At 48.4% G+C, this 19084-nt stretch overlaps 3 protein-coding genes and 1 pseudogene across 5 annotated transcripts in view; 3 read left to right on the top strand and 1 right to left on the bottom strand.

Annotated features, from left to right (window-relative positions):
• The window catches only part of LOC116479357 (putative zinc finger and SCAN domain-containing protein 5D), a 10699-nt gene extending 8298 nt beyond the window's left edge, over positions 1 to 2401 (bottom strand). The window contains exon 1 of the mRNA XM_032171476.1: positions 2375 to 2401. Within this exon, the coding sequence (XP_032027367.1) occupies positions 2375 to 2401 (27 nt within the window). The remainder of the gene's footprint in view (positions 1 to 2374) is intronic.
• Positions 1 to 6310, top strand: part of LOC116479241 (zinc finger and SCAN domain-containing protein 5A) — an 80321-nt gene extending 74011 nt beyond the window's left edge. Inside the window, exons 1-4 of one of the 3 annotated variants that reach the window (XM_032171257.2) lie at positions 2818 to 3201; positions 3820 to 4023; positions 4880 to 5030; positions 5293 to 6277. In XM_032171257.2, the coding sequence (XP_032027148.1) occupies positions 2818 to 3201; positions 3820 to 4023; positions 4880 to 5030; positions 5293 to 6041 (1488 nt within the window). In that variant the 3' untranslated portion in view covers positions 6042 to 6277. Of the gene's footprint in view, positions 1 to 2817; positions 3202 to 3819; positions 4024 to 4879; positions 5031 to 5289 lie in introns of those variants that run through there. The other 2 variants (XM_032171256.2, XM_032171260.2) reach the window with 2 other exon arrangements.
• A 3776-nt stretch (positions 6311 to 10086) lies between these two features.
• Positions 10087 to 12067, top strand: LOC116479356 (large ribosomal subunit protein eL13-like; annotated as a pseudogene).
• Positions 11966 to 19084, top strand: part of LOC131380852 (zinc finger and SCAN domain-containing protein 5B-like) — a 28162-nt gene continuing 21043 nt past the window's right edge. Inside the window, exon 1 of the mRNA XM_058425793.1 lies at positions 11966 to 12047. Within this exon, the coding sequence (XP_058281776.1) occupies positions 11966 to 12047 (82 nt within the window). The remainder of the gene's footprint in view (positions 12048 to 19084) is intronic.

Genomic DNA, 19084 nt, shown 5'->3' with positions numbered 1-19084 from the left:
AGGAGCTGGCGTGCAGGGGGGTTGGTTTCAGAAAGTTTGGGTTTATTTTCTCATGCACTTATTTGCTCGGAGACTTTGTGAAGGCAGCGGGTCTCCTTTGCACCCCATGATTAACTCTGACTGGCGATGCAATGCTTCTGTAAACTATGAACAATATTAACTTTCTCGGTTGGGCCCGGTGGCGCACGCCTGTAATCCCAGCTACTCCAGAGGCCGAGGTGGGCAGATCACGAGGTCAGGAGTTCAAGACCAGCCTGACCAACGCGGTGAAACCCCGACTCTAACAAAAATTAGCCGGGCGTGGTGGTGGGCGTCTGTAATCCCCGCTATTCAGGAGACTGAGTCAGGAGAATCGTTTGAACCTAGGAGGCAGAGGTTGCAGTGAGCCGAGGTCGCACCATTGCACACCAGCCTGGGTAACAAAGCAAAACTCCGTCTCAAAAAAAAAAAAAGAAAAAGAAAGTAATAATGTTAACTTTCTCATCATGGTTAGCTTTTGTTTTATTTTATTTGTCAGAGACGGGGTCTCGCTCATTTCCCAGGCTGGCCTGGAACTCCAGCTAGCTGGGACTGCAAGAGCACGCCACCACGCCGCCCGAGTGCATTTTTTATTTGCTGTAGAGAAGTGGTCTCATTACTTTGCCCAGGCTGGTCTCGAACTCCTTGGCTTAAGCAATCTGCCTGCCTCAGCCTCGATCTCTGCCTCCTGAGCAGGGGCGCTTAGGGAACCTGGCGGGAAAACCTCTTTAATTCCCAGAATTTCAGACTGCCTTTTCTCTCTCGTATCTGTATGCTTTTTAAAAATGTATCGATTTACTTAGTAAATAAACAAAACAAGACGGCCTCTGGATGTGTCTCCCAGGCTGGAGCACAGGGGCACAATCACGGTTCACTGCAGGGCTCAGGCAATCCTGCCACCTCCGCCTCCCAGAGCGCTGGGGTGACAGGCGTGAGCCACCGCACCAGGCCTAATTAACTTTCAAATTGAGAAATGTAAATATATAATTGTGTATATGTCTGGTGCACAGCATACTGTGTCAAGGTGTGTACGCATTGTGCAACGGCTAAATCGAGCAAACTGCCATAGGCTCTACCTCACTGTCTTATCATTTTTGGATAACACTTGAAATCGACTCCCTTAGCAATTTCCAAGTATACAGTACATTGCTGTGAACTATAGTCACCATGCTGTGCAGTAGACCTATTTAACGTTATTTTTATTATTTCTCTTATTTTTTTAAAAAAAGTTTTAATGGCCGGGTGCGGTGGCTCACAACTGTAATCCCAGCACTTTGGGAGGCCGAGGCGTGGGAATCACCTGAGGTCAGGAGTTTGAGACCAGCCTGTTCAACATGGTGAAACCCTGTCTGTACTAAAAATATAAAAATTAGCTGGGCGGGGGCCTGTAATCCCAGCTACTTGGGAGGCTGAAGAAGGAGAGCCATATGAACCTGGGCAGCAGAGATTGCAGTGAGCTGAGATTGCACCACTGCACGCCAGCCTGGGCAACAGTGCGAAACTCCACCTCAAAAAACATAAATAAATAAAAGAATAGAAGTTTTTTTTAAATGTAGGCCAGCTGCAGTGCAATCACACCTGTAATCCCCGAATTTTGGGAGGCCAAAGCAAGCACATCGCTTGAGCCCAGAGTTTGAGACCAGCCTGGGCAACATGGCAAAACCTCGTCTCTATTACAAAAATAACCTATAAAGATTAGCCGGGCGTGGTGACGCACTTGTAGTCCCAGCTACTTGGAAGGCTGAGGTGGGAGGATCACTGGAGCCCAGGATGTTGAGGCCAAGGGAACCATGACTGCGAATTTCCCTCCAGCCCGGATGACAGAGCAAGACCCTGTCTCAAAAAGAAAAAAGAAAAAACTTTCTGTGGTTTGATCCCACTACCTGGAAATTTCATAAGACTTTAATCCATTTTATGGAATGAGATAAGGAAGGGAGAAACTCCGAGAGATAATAAGCAGATTAGTGATGGCCAGAGGCTGGGGTGGGTGGGGCAGGAGGTAATTACTGATGGGGATGGCGTTTTCTTTTGGGGTGATACAGTAATTCTGGAATTAGAAAGTGGTGATGGTTGCACAACGTAGTGCATGTTCTTCGTAAAAGTGATGAATTTTATAAATGTGTGTTTTACCAAAACAACAACATATCTGTGCAGGAGCTTAATTCTCGTAGGATTTTTTAGTGCCACCTCTTCCCTGCGGCAAATAAATATCCTGGGGTTAACAAGAAAAATGTGTTGGGGACAATCGTAGGTTGTAACTATTAATATTTTTCTCTAGCTTTTTGCATAATTATGACTAAGGGCTTTGCCTTGGATCTTGTCTTGACGGGAAAACATAAAGAACTGACATCGTTACATCAGATTCTAGGAGGTTCACATACATACCCGATTTAATTTACAGTCAAGAGCAATGTTGTTCCAGTTGAAAGGAAAACCAGTTCCACCTCGGCACAGTGATCCCCTAGAGATCAGAATCCAGGGGAGCATTCAGATTTTACCCCAGAACATGTAGTCAGGTGTAGACACTGGAAGAACAGAGTGGATTCATTTCCACAGTGCTGAGTCTGATGCCCGTGGACAAGTGGAGCCCGGGATTGGGATGAGGGATTTGGAAGGGAGGGGTGTGTGCAGTAGAAAGTTAAAATAATCGGACTCATGCTTTTTTTCTGCAGACTTCTGAACAAACCGTGAATATATTACTGAGAAAAACCAAGGGCGGCCTGTGTAAATAGGTCTCAATTTGATACCAGATACTGGAAGAGCTTTCTCAGAGACTGATTAAAAAATTCTCCACTAGATATGGCTGCAAATTGGACACTCTCATGGGGTCAGGGAGGACCCTGCAACAGCCCTGAGTTAGAGCTGCCACGGTCTGTGGCATCCCCAGGAACTCGACTTGGAAATCACGACAGGAACCCTGAGACTTGTCACGTGAACTTCAGGATGTTCAGCTGCCCGGAGGAGTCGGACCCCGTCCAGGCTCTGAGGAAACTCACTGAGCTGTGCCATCTGTGGCTGAGGCCCGACCTCCACACCAAAGAGCAGATCCTGGACATGCTGGTGATGGAGCAGTTCATGATCTCCATGCCCCAGGAGCTCCAGGTCTTAGTCAAGGTGAACGGTGTGCAGAGCTGCAAAGACCTGGAGGACTTGCTACGAAATAACAGAAGACCCAAGAAATGGGTGAGTGGGACCCTCGTGATTGCTGCAGGGAAGGGGAGCTGGGATGGAGGCCAAAGAATTCTCCAGTCTCAAATATCAGCACAGCTAATATTGCAAATACCTGAGCTAGGAGATGGACAGGCAGAGGGGGTACAGGGACCCACACACTGTGTGAGGGCAACATGAAAGAAAGACATTGGTAAAATATTAGGCCTGATGGAACGTAGGGAAGGAGGCATTAGAGTGAACTGAACGGGGGCCCAGAAGTCCCATCCTGAGGCAGGGAAAGTGATTGGTATCAGAGATGCAGGGATCTGCCTCCAGGTCCCCAAATGAGCCCCTAAGTTCCAACACAAGGTGAGCTGCCATCGGCCAATTGAGTTGGATTCACCCAGAATATTTCTCCTTGTCTTCTCTTTGGTTTAGAGACCCTTTCATCTAAAGGACTCATATTTATGTACTTATCTAGAAAAGAAAAAAATTCAGACAGATTGCTGTGTCCAGAGCTGATTCTGCATCAGGAAGGCAGATTTGAACATTAATTACAGTAATCTGTGAGCATTATGGCAGGACCCAGGGAATGTGAGAGCTACTTTCAGGTTCTCATAGTGAGTCTGATTGTCTTTTTTCTCTCTACAGTCTGTAGTCAACTTGCTTGGCAAGGAATATCTTATGCAGGAATCAGATGTCGAGATGGCCGAAGCCCCCGCCACTGTCAGAGATGATCCGAGAGACGTGTCCAGCCAGTGGGCCTCCTCTGTGAACCACATGCATCTGGGGGAAGGCCAGGCCCGCCAAGAGCTGCAGACCCTGCCCAGGGTCCCTGCACTGTCCAGGAGGCAGGTGAGTGTGTGAGGCCTTGGTGTCTGGGCAGAGGTGGGAGAAGGAACAGGAGGAAGTCATGTGGCTGCTGGACTGTTTGAGAGATCTGGCACAGGACAAGATTAGAGCCATTCCCCATGGACATGATGCATCCCCAAAAATTCATTCCTGAGCCATCACAGAGAGGGAAGCCTCATCTATTTTTCCCTCCACGATGAGAGCTTATAGCATTTAGGGTGGGGGGTAAGAAATGGTCTCAGTGAAATGAGGGAGGCAGTTGGCACAGATGAATGAACTGAAGGTCCCTTCCCCATCTAGTTTCCGCAAAGACGCTTCATGAAGTCATTCAGCAAGGAACCCACTTTCTCAGACTGTTGATTTCTTAATTAGAGGAGTGTTTCTCAACTGGTGATTTTTGCCTTTCAGGACACATGGCCATGTCTGGAGATATTTTTCTGTGTCATTGTAGGGGGTGATGGGGTGTTAATAGCATCTAGAGGGTGGAGGCGGGGTCTCTGCTCTGCACAGGAGCGCCCCCTCCAGGAGGGTGATGCAGCCCCAATGCCAGTGGTGCCACAGCTGAGGGGCCTCCACCTAGAGTCATGCTCCTTCCAGCGCCAGGGGCAGGGAGACGTTGGCATGGCTGGGAGAAATATGCTCAGAGAACCAAAGAGTGAAAACCACCAGGCACAAGAGCTGATCTAGAATATGGAGGGTGCAGATTAGGGACAGATGCAGAAATGAGGTGGTGATGTTTACTTGGGGTGATGGGGTGGTCCATGGGAAGTCTGGTATATCCAGTCAGGAGGGGACAGACATGTCCGTGCTTCCACCAGTTTAGACACGGCAGTCATTGCTCTTGGTTTTTCATCTTCAGGGAGAGGACTTTCTGCTACACAAGAGTATTGACACGAAAGGTGACCCAAAGTCTCCGAGACCCAAGCAGACCTTGGAGAAGGATCTGAAGGAAAACAGGGAAGAGAACCCAGGACTGACATCCCCAGAGCCTCAGCTTCCAAACAGTCCCAGTGAGTATGCAGACTTGGATCCACAGGGGTTAGTCCCTCTCTTCTGGGGTGCGGGGCTGGGGGCCCAGCATTATCATCCCTTGGGGCTGGCGATCAGCTGCCAAAGCCTCCCCATCCTCCACTCTCCAGTGACCTACAGTCCAATGTCTTAGGCTTGAGCTTGAGGGGAAGTTGTCAGCCAACATCCGTGTTTGGCTGCAATGAGTTTGGTGTATTGAAAATGTGCTTTATTAACTGTGTGTGGAATCCCTTCTTCCAGCAGATCTGCTGACAGCAAAAGAGGGGAAGGAACCCCCAGAAATAGCCTCTGTGGAAAATGTGGATGCTGACACCCCTTCTGCCTGTGTTGTGGAGAGAGAAGCTTCGACTCACAGCGGGAGCAGAGGAGACACTCTTAATCTGAGAGGTCCCAAAAGAAGCAAACCAGACGCCACCTCCATTTCCCAAAAAGAGCCTCAAGGAGAAGCCACACCTGTGGGCAACAGAGAATCCCCGGGACAAGCTGAGATGAATTCAATTCATTCCCCAGGCCCTGCGAGCCCAGTCAGTCACCCGGATGGCCAACAAGCCAAGGCACCGCCGCCCTTTGCATGTGACGTGTGTGAGAAGAGGTTCACGTGTAATTCCAAGCTAGTCATCCACAAGAGATCACACACAGGAGAGAGACTCTTTCAATGTAATCTCTGCGAGAAGCGCTTCATGCAGCTTATTAGCCTCCAGTTTCACCAGCGAACCCACACTGGCGAGAGGCCCTACACATGTGACATCTGCCAGAAGCAGTTCACCCAGAAGTCCTACTTGAAGTGTCACAAGAGAAGCCACACAGGGGAGAAGCCCTTCGAATGTAAAGACTGCAAGAAAGTTTTCACCTACAGGGGGAGCCTGAAGGAGCACCAGCGCGTCCACTCCGGAGAGAAACCCTACAAATGTTCCAAGTGTCCGAGAGCCTTCAGTCGGCTGAAATTGTTAAGACGCCACCAGAAAACTCATCCAGAAGCCACTTCTCAGTGATTGCATAATCCGGTCTATGCCTTCTGCACCAAGAAGTGAATGATATTTTTCATCAGTGTTATCAGATGACAGTTGACACGTGCAAGGGCGCCTGGCACACAGAGGGAGTGCCCTAGATAGGAATTGCCAGGATGTTTGAGTGAATATATATCCTCCCCACTGAGCTTTGTTTTCTGTTTCATTACGTCCATTGTTGTCTTATAGGTTTATTTTGGTTTGTGTTGCTATTCTTTCAATAAACGATCATCTTATTAGTTTTCAATATTGTATAATGAAAAACTGAGTTTCCTGATTGACATGGGGTTACCCACTGATTTGCTGTAAAGTAAAATTGTCCAAGGAGGGTGGCCACATAAAATACATAATGCCTGGTGAAATTTGAGTTTCGGATAAACAATTTTCTTTAGTATCAGAATGTTCTAAATTATTCGTTATTTATCTGAAACTCAGCTTTTTTGGGGTATCCTGTAGCGTTTTTGTTTTTTTGTTTTCTTTTTTTGAGATGGCGTCTCCCTCTGTCACCCCGGCTGAGGTTCAGTGGCACAATCAAGGCTCACTGCAGCCGCGACCTTCCAGGCTCAAGCAATCCTCCCGTCTAAGCCTCCCCAGCAGCTGAGACTACAGGAGCATGCCACCAACTTGGCTAATTTTTGTGTTTTTTGTAGAGATGGAGTTTTGCCATGTTGCCCAGGCTGGTCTTGAACTCCTAAGTACAAGTGATCCACCTGCCTTGGCTTCTTTAAGTGCTGGCATTACAGGCATGAGCCACTGTACCCTGTATTGTTTTTATTAGACTTTAATATAATTATTATATTCAAATTTTTGGAAATAATTTTTTGTAGTGATGGGATTTTTTGTTGCCCAGGCTGGTGTGCTGTGAGCCACCACACCTGGCTAACAACTTTCTTTTTCAGAGCTGTTTAAGGTTCACAGGGAAATTCACTGGACAGCACAGAGTTCCCCTCGACTCCCTCCCTACACAGCACTGCCTCTCCCCGCCCCACATCCCCAGCTGAGCGGTGCACCTGTTCCATCAGTGAGCCTGCCTGGACACATCACCAGCACCCAGAGTCCATGGTGTTCATTAGGGCTCGCTCTGGGTGTTGTACATCCTGTGGGTTTGGACAAGGGCCTCATGAGTATCCACCACTGGAGTATCATGGGGGATATTTTCACTGCCCCCCAAATCCTCTCTGCTCTGCTTATTTATCTCCCTGCCCCAGATGGTGTATTTTGTGGCCTAAATTTGGCAACCTCTAAATTCCCGATTTGACTCTTGAACTACAGAGGCATTCGGAGTCTCTGGTGACTAGTTGGTCTTAGTGATATTACCATCCCCTGAAGGCGCCGTTAATTCACAGGTGGGTGGACCCCAAATTCACAGCTTCTGATTGAGCAGACCTGGGGTGGGGCCTGAGAGTGTGCATTAAAACATAGAATTCATTTTAGAATAGCTTTCTGGAGTCCACAGAGCTCGCTAATGCCTCATACAGCTTCCCCCATTGCCAACATGGTTCATTAGTATGGCATCTTTGAACTGACTGGAGCAATGAACTGACTGGATATATTGCCATGATCTAAGGCCCGTACCTTATTGAGGCCTCCTTAGTGTTTACACAATGCCCTCCTCTTCCTTCCTCCCCATCCAGGACACCACATTGCCTTGAGTTGTCACATCTCCCTAGGATCCTCTTGGTGACAATTCCTCAGATTTTACTTGTTTGGGATTACCTGAGAATGTGCATTTTAGGTGGTGCTGATGCTGCAGGTCTTGGGAGGACATTTTATGGATAGCTGAGCTGACAGGCAGAGTCCTGCAATCTGCAGAGGTCTGGAAAGGTCCCTTCCCAAATAGGCTGGATTCATTTATTAAAGGCCACTTTTGTAAGACTTTGGTTCTTGTTATTTTAATTTAAAGGAATTTAATCGAAAGACACACAGCAAAGAGATGCCTCATAGAATAACTGAGTACAAGGGAAATACAATATGTTGAAAGTTAAGTGTAGAATAGACAGGACATCCTGGGAGCAAGGATTCAGGGCCGGCTGCTCCCAACGGTGAGACAGCGAAGACCCGCTCGAGGAAGACTCCCTTTATGGGAGTCTCAGATGATTACACCTTGCAGGGGTGGGAAGAGGTGTTACTAGTAAGCATGTTCTGGGTGGTCCTCTGGGCACACAGGTGCAGTAGCTGTTCACATGTCTCATTAGCGTCTTAAGCGTCTTAAGTCCCCACCCAGGGGTGTGTTTTTTACTATCATAACAAGCAAAGTGTCAGTTTGTGGATGGGTAAGATCAACGTGTGCATTCTCTCTACAGCGGAAATTCCCTACAGGAGATGGCCTTGAATGAACTCAATTCCAGTGTGAACGCTGAGGCTTACTGTGTTGACTGTACAGTCACCACGGGTGCAGCATCCTGAGGACGTGATCGTTTCCTTGACTGCCTATCCTGCCTCACCCAGGTCCCTTTCGGAGTAGCATTCTTTGAGGCAGGGACCTGGAATCCACCATAAAATGTACATAGACTCCCCTTTCATTCAAGAAGTGGAGGTAGGGGTGGGTGGTGGTTCTTCCTTTTGGTGATTGGGTCCACCCTTCTTCACCAGACATAGAAAATGTGTTGATAATACCACCTGCCCACTTAATTTCAATCATGGTGCTCTATGATCCATTAATGACACCCAATGTTTCTTTAGAGCTTCATTTTCTAATTTGGCTACATGTTGGAGTCACTTGAGGACTTTTTAATATTTTTTTTTTAAAAGCAATGCCTGGGGTCCAGCCCTAAGGTAACGATGTGATTGGCTGAGGATGTGGCCCCTGTGTTGAGAGTTTATAAAACTCCCCAGGTGATCTAACGTGTGGATGCGTCTGGCAGGTCGATTTTCATTTTTTTCTTTTTTTTTTTTTTTTGAGACGGAGTCTCGGTCAGTCACCCAGGCTGGAGCGCAGTGGCGCGATCTCGGCTCACTGCAAGCTCCACCTCCCGGGTTCACACCATCCTCCTGCCTCAGCCTCCCAAGTAGCTGGGACTACAGGCGCCCGCCACCGCACACAGCTAATTTTTTGTATTTTTAGTAGAGACGGGGTTTCACCATGTTAGCCAGGATGGTCTCAATCTCCTGATCTCGTGATGCACCCAGCTTGGCCTCCCAAAGTGCTGGGATTACAGGCGTGAGCCACTGCAACTGGCCTGCTTTTTTTGTTTGTTTGTTTGTTTTTTTGAGATGGAGTCTCGCTCTGTCACCCAGGCTGGAGTGCAGTGGCACGATCTTGGCTCACTGCAACCTCTGCCTCCCGGGTTCATGCCATTCTCCTGCCTCAGCCTCCCGAGTAGCTGGGATTACAGGTGCCCACCACCATGCCTGGCTAATTTTTTGTATTTTTAGTAGAGATGGGGGGTTTCACTGTGTTAGCCAGGATGGTCTTGATCTCCTGACCTTGTGATCCACCTGCCTAAGCCTCCCAAAGTGCTGGGATTACAGGCGTGAGCCACTGGGCCCGGCCTGCAGGTCAGTTTTTCTGATTGCCTGGTCACTCCAATTCCTGTTCTCTCATGGAGATCAGTGAGTTCATTTCCACAGCAGAGTCATGCACCTCCATTCCCAGTCTAAAGAAAGTACACTCGGCCGGGCACGGTGTCTCACACCTGTAATCCCAGCACTTTGGGAGGCCGAGGCAGGCAGATCACAAGGTCAACAGATCGAGACCATCCTGGCCAACGTGGTGAAACCCCGTCTCTACTAAAAATACAAAAACTAGCCAGGTGTGGTGGTAGGTGCCTGCAGCCCCAGCTACTCAGGAGGCTGAGGCAGGAGAATCACTTGAACCTGGGAGGTGGAGGTTGCAGTGAGCCAAGATCACACCGCTGTACTCCAGCCTGGGTGACAGAGCAAGACTCAGTCTCAAAAAAAAAAAAAAAAAAAAAGGAGGCAGGCTCCACTGTCCAACCCTGGATGGGTGTCTCCCCTGCCGTACCTGGCTGCAGGAACCACTCCAGGGACTGCCCCTCATGGCTAAGGGCGCACCTGGCCCGGGTACTGGATGCAATGGCGCCTGGTACTGCTACTCCTCAGCCGCCTGTGTGCTCTGGTTGATGCTCCAAGCCAAGAGGTTGATTTATCTGATGCCCTCAATGACGACAAAAACAAGATACCTGCTGCAACCCCAACAAGCCCCGTGCTAGAAATGACTGAGTTGAATTTAGAAGGTGTCCTTTTTGGCAGAGAAACCACAGTGCAGCACTGCCTGATCCTCCCAAGCTGGAGCCAAATCTGCACCAGCCAACCCGGCCCACCTGGTGGCTTTTCAGACTCAGACCTTGCTGATGGGACATCAGGTGGGGAGGGAGGCCGTGGCCGGGCCATGGGAAGAAGGGGAAAGAGAGCTGCTCCCCTGGCATGATCCCTGGGGTCTTGGAGGCTGGGCAGGTCAACATGGCTGGAGTTGTTTCTAGCTTTCTGGCCTCCCGGAAAAAGGAGCTGGGAAGCTGGGCTCAAGCGAGTCTCCTGCCTCAACCTCCCAAGTAGCTGGGACTACAGGGGTGCACCACCACACCCAGCTAATTTTTTAATTATTTATAGAGATGGTGGTCTCACTATGTTGCCCAGGCTGGTCTCCAATTCCTGGGCTCAAGCAATCCTCCTGCCTCAGCCTCCCAGAGTGCTGGGATTACAGGTGTGAGTCACCAGGTGTGCTCACGGTGCCTGGCCCGGGTTCCTTTTCTGCCAGCTTGGAAGGGCAACCCCATGACTGAATGTGATTCTGAGGATGGCTCTGCAGTTAGATCCTTGTGACAGTGCATCCACCTGAAACGCTGCACGTCTGAACTGGGACTGTTAACACCCGTGCCAATACAAATGTGGGGTGCCAGGAAGTGTCTACTGATATTTGTGGGGAAAAAAATCTATTTTGTTCACCTACTGTATCAAAGGAAAATTTTGGGGAGAACAGTAGTATCGTTTTATATCGGGTGAAAACAAGTTACAGATCTGCAAAAAAAAAAAAAAAAAAAGAGAGAAGACAGTAGGGCGATTTCTTAGAAAAACAGAGGGATTTGGGTCTCGGCCTTCGGGCTCCCTCCAGCGCCATCGGCCCGGCGCTGCCGCCAACGCGGGCATGGATGGGCCGCTTCTTCGCAGACAGCGTTGGACCGGGCTCTAGGCGTGGCATCCGGCCCAGGCTGGAGGGTTCGGGGCGGAGGCCCGGGGGCTGCGCGCGCCCAGGGACCTTCCCCTCACTGGCTCCCCTCTGGTCTGCAGCCGCAGGGCCGTAGGCAGCCACGGCGCCCAGCCAGAATGGCGTGATCTCGAAGCCCCACTTCCGCAAGGACTGCAGCGGCGCGTGGCCACGTGGTTCAACCAGCCGGGCGGAAGATCCGCCGGCGCCAGGCCCGACAAGTCAAGGCGCCCGCCTCGCCCCTGCCCCGCGTCGGGGCTCTTCCGGCCCATCGTGCGCTGCCCCACGGTTCGGTACCACACGAAGGTGCGCACGGCCGCGGCTTCCGCCTGGAGGAGCGCAGGGTGGCCCGCACGCACAAGAAGGTGGCCCGGACACCGGCGTTTCTGCGGATCCGAGGAGGCGCAGTCCCTGCAGGCCAACGTGCAGCGGCTGAAGGAGCCCCGCTCCAGACTCATCCGCTTCCCCCGGAAGCCCTCGGCCCCCAAGAAGGGAGACAGTTCTGCTGAAGAACTGAACCTGGCCGCTCGGCTGACAGGACCGGTCATGCCCACCCGGAATGCCTATGAGGAGAAAGCTGGAGTCATCGCTGAGGATAATTTCAAAGCCTTCGCTAGTCTCCGCACGGCCTGTCCCAACGCCCGGCTCTTCGGCATACGGGCAAAAAGAGCCAAGGAAGCTGCAGAACAGGATGTTGAAAAGAAAAAATAAAGCCCTCCTGGGGACTTGCAATCAGTCAGCGGTCATGCTGGGTCTCCACGTGACGTGTTTCCTGGGAGCAACTGGACCTGGGATGGGGCTTCGCGGCTGTGACTTCCTGGCAGCGGGTTTGGGGTTTTGTTGAAAGACGGTCCAAGCCCTGGATTATGCCTTACTTTCTGTGTTAAAGCACTGTTGGTTGTTTGGGGAAAAAAAAAGAAAGAAAGAAAGAAAAAAGAAAAGTAGACGGATTTGCCGGGCACAGTGGCTCACGCCTGTAATCCTATCACTTTGGGAGGCCGAGGCAGGCGCATTGCCTGAGCTCAGGAGTTAAAGACCAGCCTGGGCAACACAGTGAAACCCTCCCTGTCTCTACTAAAATACACAAATTAGCCGGGCGTGGTGGCGGGCGCCTGTAATCCCGGCTACTCGGGAGGCTGAGGCAGGAGAATTGCTTGAGCCTGGGGGGCGGAGCTTGCAGTGACCCGAGTGCAGTGACCCACTGCACTCCAGCCTGGGCGACAGAGCGAGACTCCATCTCAAAAATAGAAAAAAAAAAAGAAAGAAAAAGAAAAGAAAAGAAACGTGGAGGGATTCGTTGTGGGTGAGGTTGCTTCAAGCTGGTTTGGCACAAGAGCTTTCTAACCATTCCTTATCTCTTTAGAAGTGACTGATCCACCCACCACCAGGACGGCTCATCAAACAATGGAATCATTTAACCTTATGGCACACAGCTGTGATATCCAATCATCTTCAGGTGCCAAGCGTGTCCTCTCATTTCATTCCCAACACAATAACGAGCGGAGGGCGGGGACCATTTCAAAGACAAAACGTGGACACCGTTTTTACAGACAATGATGTTTGCACAAAATGATTGAAATGACCTGGCTTTCACGACAATCCAAAGCTAAATAGAAACAAGCATAAATCTCAACTCAAGCCTGCCAAGCCCCATCCTGTAGGCACATGTGAAATGTGAAAACTTGACCCATTGTACTAGTAGGTGGAGCTGCCACTATTTCAGTCATTGAATCGGTCTGACACATAGAATTGGGTTGACACTGCCGACTCCTAAAACTAGAATCTAGACATTGCAGGTACATCACTCACAGCTCCAACGAATGCCTCTGCCTTCATAGAGTAACTTTCTGACTTCTGTCTAGCATTTTCACAGAAGATACTTTGAAAACAGCCTGTAGAGCTGACCGTGTTGGCTCATGCCTGTAATCTCAGCACTGTGAGAAGCTGAGGCAGGTGGATAGCTTGGGCTCAGGAGCTGAAGACCAGCCTGGGCAACATGATGAAACCCCGTCTCTACAAAATATACCAAAAAAAAAAAAAAATTATGAGGCCTGGTGGTGCACACCTGTAGTCCCAGCTACTGTGGAAGCTGAGGTGGGAGGATTGTTTGAGCCTGAGAGGTTGAGGCTGCAGGGCGTTATGATCATGCCACTGCACTCAAGCCTGGGTAACAGAGCAAGACCCTGTCTCAAAAAAAAAAAAAAAAAAAAAAAAAAAAAAAAAAAAAAAAAAAAAAAAAAAAAAAGAAGAAAAAAGAGAAAAAAGATAACAGCACATATAGGGGAAGGGGAGGAACCAGGAGCTCAGTGAGGATGGCAACAGAGTCATCCAGGTTGATGGCTGTTGGCTTGACCATGAGTACTGAAAGTTGAAGTGGGGAGAACTGGTCAAATGCTGAATTTGTTTTTAAGAAAATCCTGGCCGGGCGTGGTGGCTCATGCCTGTAATCCCAGCGCTTTGGGCGGCCGAGGCAGGCGGATCACTAGGTCAAGAGATCGAGACCATCCTGGCCAATGTGGTGAAACCCCGTCTTTACTAAAAATACAAAAAAATTAGCCAGGCGTGGTGGTGGGCACCTGTAGTCCCAGCTACTCAGGAGGCTGAGGCAGGAGAATTGCTTGAACCCCAGAGGCAGAGGTTGCAGTGAGCCGAGATCATGCTGCTGCACTCCAGCCTGGCGATAGAGTGAGACTCCATCTCAAAAAAAAGAGAAAAAAGAGAACCCCTTATCCCCTTATCTTTTTCGTATAGTTTTACTGAGGCATAGTTGATATACAATAAATCACACATATGCAAAGGGTACAATTCAATGAAGTTTAGAATACTACTCAGCAGTAAAAAGGAATCATTGATTACACCCAAGAACATGGGTGAATTTCAAAATAATTATGAAGGTGAAAGAGGAGAGATAGAAAAGGAGTACATAAGGTATGATTCCATCGCTAGAAAATTCTACCACTAGGCGGGGCACACTGGCTCATACATGTAATCCCAGCACTTTTTGGGAGGCCAAGGCAGGCAGATGGCTTGAGCCCAGGAGTTCAAGATCAGCCTGGGCAGCATAGTGAGACCCCAACTCTACAAAAAAATAGAAAAAATTAGCCGAGCATGGTGATGTGTGCCTGTGGTCCCGGCGACTTGGGAGGGTGATGTGGGAGGATTGGTTAAGCCTGAGAAGTTGAGGCTACAGTGTGCTATGATTGTGCTACTGCACTCCAGCCTGGGCAACAGAGCAAGACCCTGTCTCAAAAAAAAAAAAAAGAAAAAAGGTAAAAATAAGGAAATTCTGTCAGTGATCTGTAATGACACAGAGAACACCAGTGGTTGTCCAGGGGTGGAGTCGTGGGAGGGACAGATGATGAAGAGCCTGGGGAAGCGTTGGAGGATGGTGGTAATGTTGAGCTTCTTGATGATGGCAATGACTTCATGAGTATGTACAAATGTCAGAACTTGGACTTTGGACATGCAGGCACAGGAACCAGCTAGAGGAGCTGCTGCACAGCAGTGTAAATGCACCAAATGCTGCTAAACTGTACAGATAAAACAGTTAATTTTATGTTGCATGAAATTCATGTCAATAAACACATTAATTAAGGTATAGGATTTGTTGAGAGATTGAGTGTGTCATGTGAGGGAAATGCAGGAATCAAGGATAACCCCACAAATCTTGTGGATTGCACATCAAGGGGGCTGGAGCCACCTTTACGTGAGGTGGGGAAAGATGTGGCCGGTCTGGGATGTGTGGTGATTGACAGGTCTGTTAGGCATCCAAGACGAGGGAAACTCCACATCCCCATGAGGGAAGGATGGTGGTTGGTCACGCATTCTTAGAGAAGGCATTATTTTCTTTTTGTCATTATTATTATTAACTTTATAAATTTACATATAAAAATGGTACATATTCAGGGCATACAACACAATGTTTTGATACATGTATACAACGTGCAATGGCTAAATCAAATAATTTGACATATGTGCAACCTCACATACTTATCTATTTTGTGGGATGAGAACATTTACTTATTCAGTAGGGTCTGGCTCTGTTGCCCTGGCTGGAGTGCAGTGGCGCAATCACAGCTCACTGCAGCCTTGACCTCCATGGCTCAGGAAATTCTTCTGCCTCAGCCTCCCGAGTAGCTGGGACTACAGGCATGCACCACACACCCAGCAAATTTTTGCATTTTTTGTAGAGACAGGATTTTGCCATGTTGCCAGTCCGGTCTGGAACTCCTGAGCTCACACAATCTTCCTGCCTTTGCCTCCCAAAGAGCTGGGATTATAGGCATGAGCCACTGTGTCCAGCCTGATGAGAACATTTAAAAATCTACTATGTTAGGCCAGGTGCGGTGGCTCATGCTTATAATCCCAGCACTTTGGGAGGCCGAGGCAGGCAGGTCATGAGGTCAGGAGTTTGAGACCAGCCTGACCAATATGGTGAAACCCCATCTCTACTAAAAATACAAAAAGTAGCCAGGCACGGTGGCACGTGACTGTAGTCTCAGCTACTCAGGAGGCTGAGGCGGGAGAATGGCTTGAACCCAGAAGGCGGAGGGTGCAGTGAGCCGAGATCATGCCATTGCACTCCAGCCTGGGCAGCAGGGTGAGACTCTATCTCAAAAAAGAAAAAAAAAAATCTATTATGTTAGCAATTTTCAAACATACGATACATTGCTAATGGCTGCAGTCACCATGTTGTACAACAGATTTCTACACACTTTTCCTGTCTAACTGAAATTTTGTATCCTTTGACCAACATCTCTGCAATTTCCCCAGTCTCCTGCCTCCCTCAGCCTGGGTTACCAGAGGCTGGTGACTTCTAGGCTGAGGACCTGATTTAGAGATCCTCAGCTGGAGGAAGTTTTATGACACCACATACAGCTTGATGCCAGGAGCACCCACCTCAAGCTAGAGGTATGGCACTTATGTATCCGCAGGGAAACAGACGCATACTCTAGGGTTAGCTGTCTATTTATTAGACCGGAAACCTCTTGAAGGCAAGGACTGTACTCTGTACCTCTTTTTATCTTTTTTTTTTTTTTTCTGAGACAGTCTTGCTCTGTCCCCCAGGCTGGAGTGCAATGGCGCGATCTCAGCTCACTGCAACCTCTGCCTCCAGGGTTCAAGTGATTCTCCTGCCTCAGCCTCACGAGTACCTGAGATTACAGGCGTGTGTCACCATGCTCAGCTAGTTTTTGTATTTTCAGTACAGATGGGGTTTCACCATGTTGGGCAGGCTGGTCTCGAACTCCTGACCTCCTGATCCACCCGCCTTGGCCTCCCAAAGTGCTGGGATTACAGGCGTGAGCCACCACACCCGGCCTGTCCTCTTTTTATCTTAAACACTCATTATGATTGCTAAGCTGAACTTCAGTTAAGCAGATAATATGGAAAACTCAGATAACCTGGCCCTACTCTTTTCCTGCTTCAACACTGGTTCTTCTTTATTCTGCAAGTTTCATGAGAACAGAGACTTTGTCCTACTAATTTTTTCATACTTTTTTTCTTTTTCATCTTTCTCTTTATTTTGACACATTATGGCATGAAATACATTTCTTTTTTCTTTTTTTTTTTTTTTTGAGACAGAGTCTCACTCTGTCACTCAGGCTGGAGTGCAATGGCATGATCTCAGCTCACTGCAACCTCTGCCTCCCGAGTTCAAGCGATTCTCCTGCCTCAGCTTCCCAAGTAGTTGGGATTATAGGCGACTGCCACCATGCCCAGTTAATTTTTGTATTTTTAGTAGAGACAGGGTTTCACCATGCTGGCCAGGCTGGCCTCGAACTCCCGACCTCAGGCGATCTGCCTGCCTCGGCCTCCCAAAGTGTTGGGATTACAGGCATGGGCCACTGTGTCTGGCCCATTAAATACATTTCAAGAGGTACTGGGCTGGTCCTTGTTTGGTCTCTGGTGATTTAGATGAGGCAGGACTGAGCCCCCAGGAATGTGAGTATTATCTCAAAAAGTGAGTAGCAGCTACCGTGCAAAGTTCAAAGGCCCAAGTCAAATCCTGGGCATATCCATGGATGAGTGGTAGGGCGCAGACTCCAGCTCTCATGCGAGAAAGAACAGGAGTGGGGATTTTTCCATCCTGTCTGTCATAGTGGGTTCCTTAAAGTCTGATTCGTCAATGGAAACGTTTACCCAACACCAAAGACCACTCAGGGCATAAATGCTTCATTACCCAGCTTCCTGGCTTATATGCATGCCTTTGTTATTATCTGGCATGTGGCTGGACTGAGTCAATACACATTGAAATAATATTGCTACCCCTCTCCGTGTTTCTAGGGTCTCTATTCCAACGTGGCGTGTCATTTCCTAAAAGTAACATTTTTCAATATGTCCTGGAGAAACAGTGGTCCTGAAAGATGTTCAAATCACAAAACAACGAAACAAACAAAACCATGGCTCCATGGCCATATAACCATCATTCCCTTCTTGGGAACTTTTAATGAATGTGACCACATTGAAAAGCCAGAGAAGTCTAGTTAAACTCTGCTTATGTGCGTTTAAGTGCTTAATTTTAAATTTCTGTTTTATTAGCTTGCATGAAAAAACATCCTCACAAATGCAACAAATAATAAAAAAAAGAAATGCTTACCTTATTTTAATTTAAAAAATCAATACTACCATGAAAGTTTCAGATGTGTTTAATGTACACATGGTTTTTAGCAGCCCAGAGTTCCAGGTCAGGCTGCCTCAATGGGGTTGCTGTTTGAGTTATAGGGATATGATAATGCTCAGCCTCTCACCTGTGGGTTTCTGCTTGGAGATGACCTGCTTTTTTAGGTAAAACCAATGTATAACCACCTCCACGTAATTATGTATGACGTTGTCTGTCACCTCTGCCTCTTCACCTTTAAAAACCCCTTACTCCTGGCCGGGCACAGTGGCTCAGGCCTGTAACCCCAGCACTTTGGGAGGCCAAGGTGGGCGGATCACGAGGTCAGGAGATCGAGACCATCCTGGCTAACACAGTGAAACCCCATCTCTACTAAAAACACAAAAAAATTAGCCGGGCGTGTTGGCGGGCGCCTTTAGTCCCAGCTACTCGGGAGGCTGAGGCAGGAGAATGGCGTGAACCCAGGAGGCGGAGCTTGCAGTGAGCCAAGATTGCACTACTGCACTCCAGCCTGGGTGACAGAGCGAGACTCCGTCTCAAAAAAAAACAAAAACAAAAACCGTTACTCCTAAGCCATGGGGGGAGTTCAGGTCTTAAACATTAGCTGCCCGATTCTGCTTGCTTGGTGCCTTGCAAATAAACGTCTTCCTTTCTCTCACTATAAAAGCTTCTTGTGGCTGTTTGGCCTGAGTGCACTCGGCTAGCAGAGCCCAGTTCCGTTTGACTGGTGTTGGGATGATTTTCCATGTCCACCTCACCTTGTTCTGCATTTTCTTTTTTTTTTTTTTTTAATTTTTTTTGCACACAAAACAATAAACATTTTCTAAAAATACATACAAACAAAAAGATGCATATCAAACGTATTAGGAAGGTTGCACATGGGAAGACGGGGAATAGAAATGGGGAGTGGGAATTAAAGAAAATGAATGAGAGAGGGACTTTGTATGGATCAATGATAATAACTCAATCCTCTATTTGACAAAGAAGAAAGAGAAGGACGAGGAAGAAAAAGAAAGTGGGATAAAGGATCAGAAAGGGAGGAAAATAGAAAAAATTAGAGTATGACTCCAGGGTAGACCTGTTTTGTTGTCGCTTGGTTGGTTGGTTGGTTTGTCTGTTGTATTTTTCATATGTTTTGCCATGTTGGCCAGGCTGGTCTCGAACTCCTAGCCTGAAGTGATCAACCCGCCTCGGCCTCCCAGAGCGCCGGGACCACAGGCATGAGCCACCACGTCCAGCCCTCAC

This window comes from Hylobates moloch, unplaced genomic scaffold (genome assembly GCF_009828535.3).
Source record: "Hylobates moloch isolate HMO894 unplaced genomic scaffold, HMol_V3 SCAFFOLD_12, whole genome shotgun sequence".
Classification (NCBI taxonomy): Eukaryota; Metazoa; Chordata; class Mammalia; order Primates; family Hylobatidae; genus Hylobates; species Hylobates moloch.
This window is presented reverse-complemented; position numbering and strand designations above follow the sequence as displayed.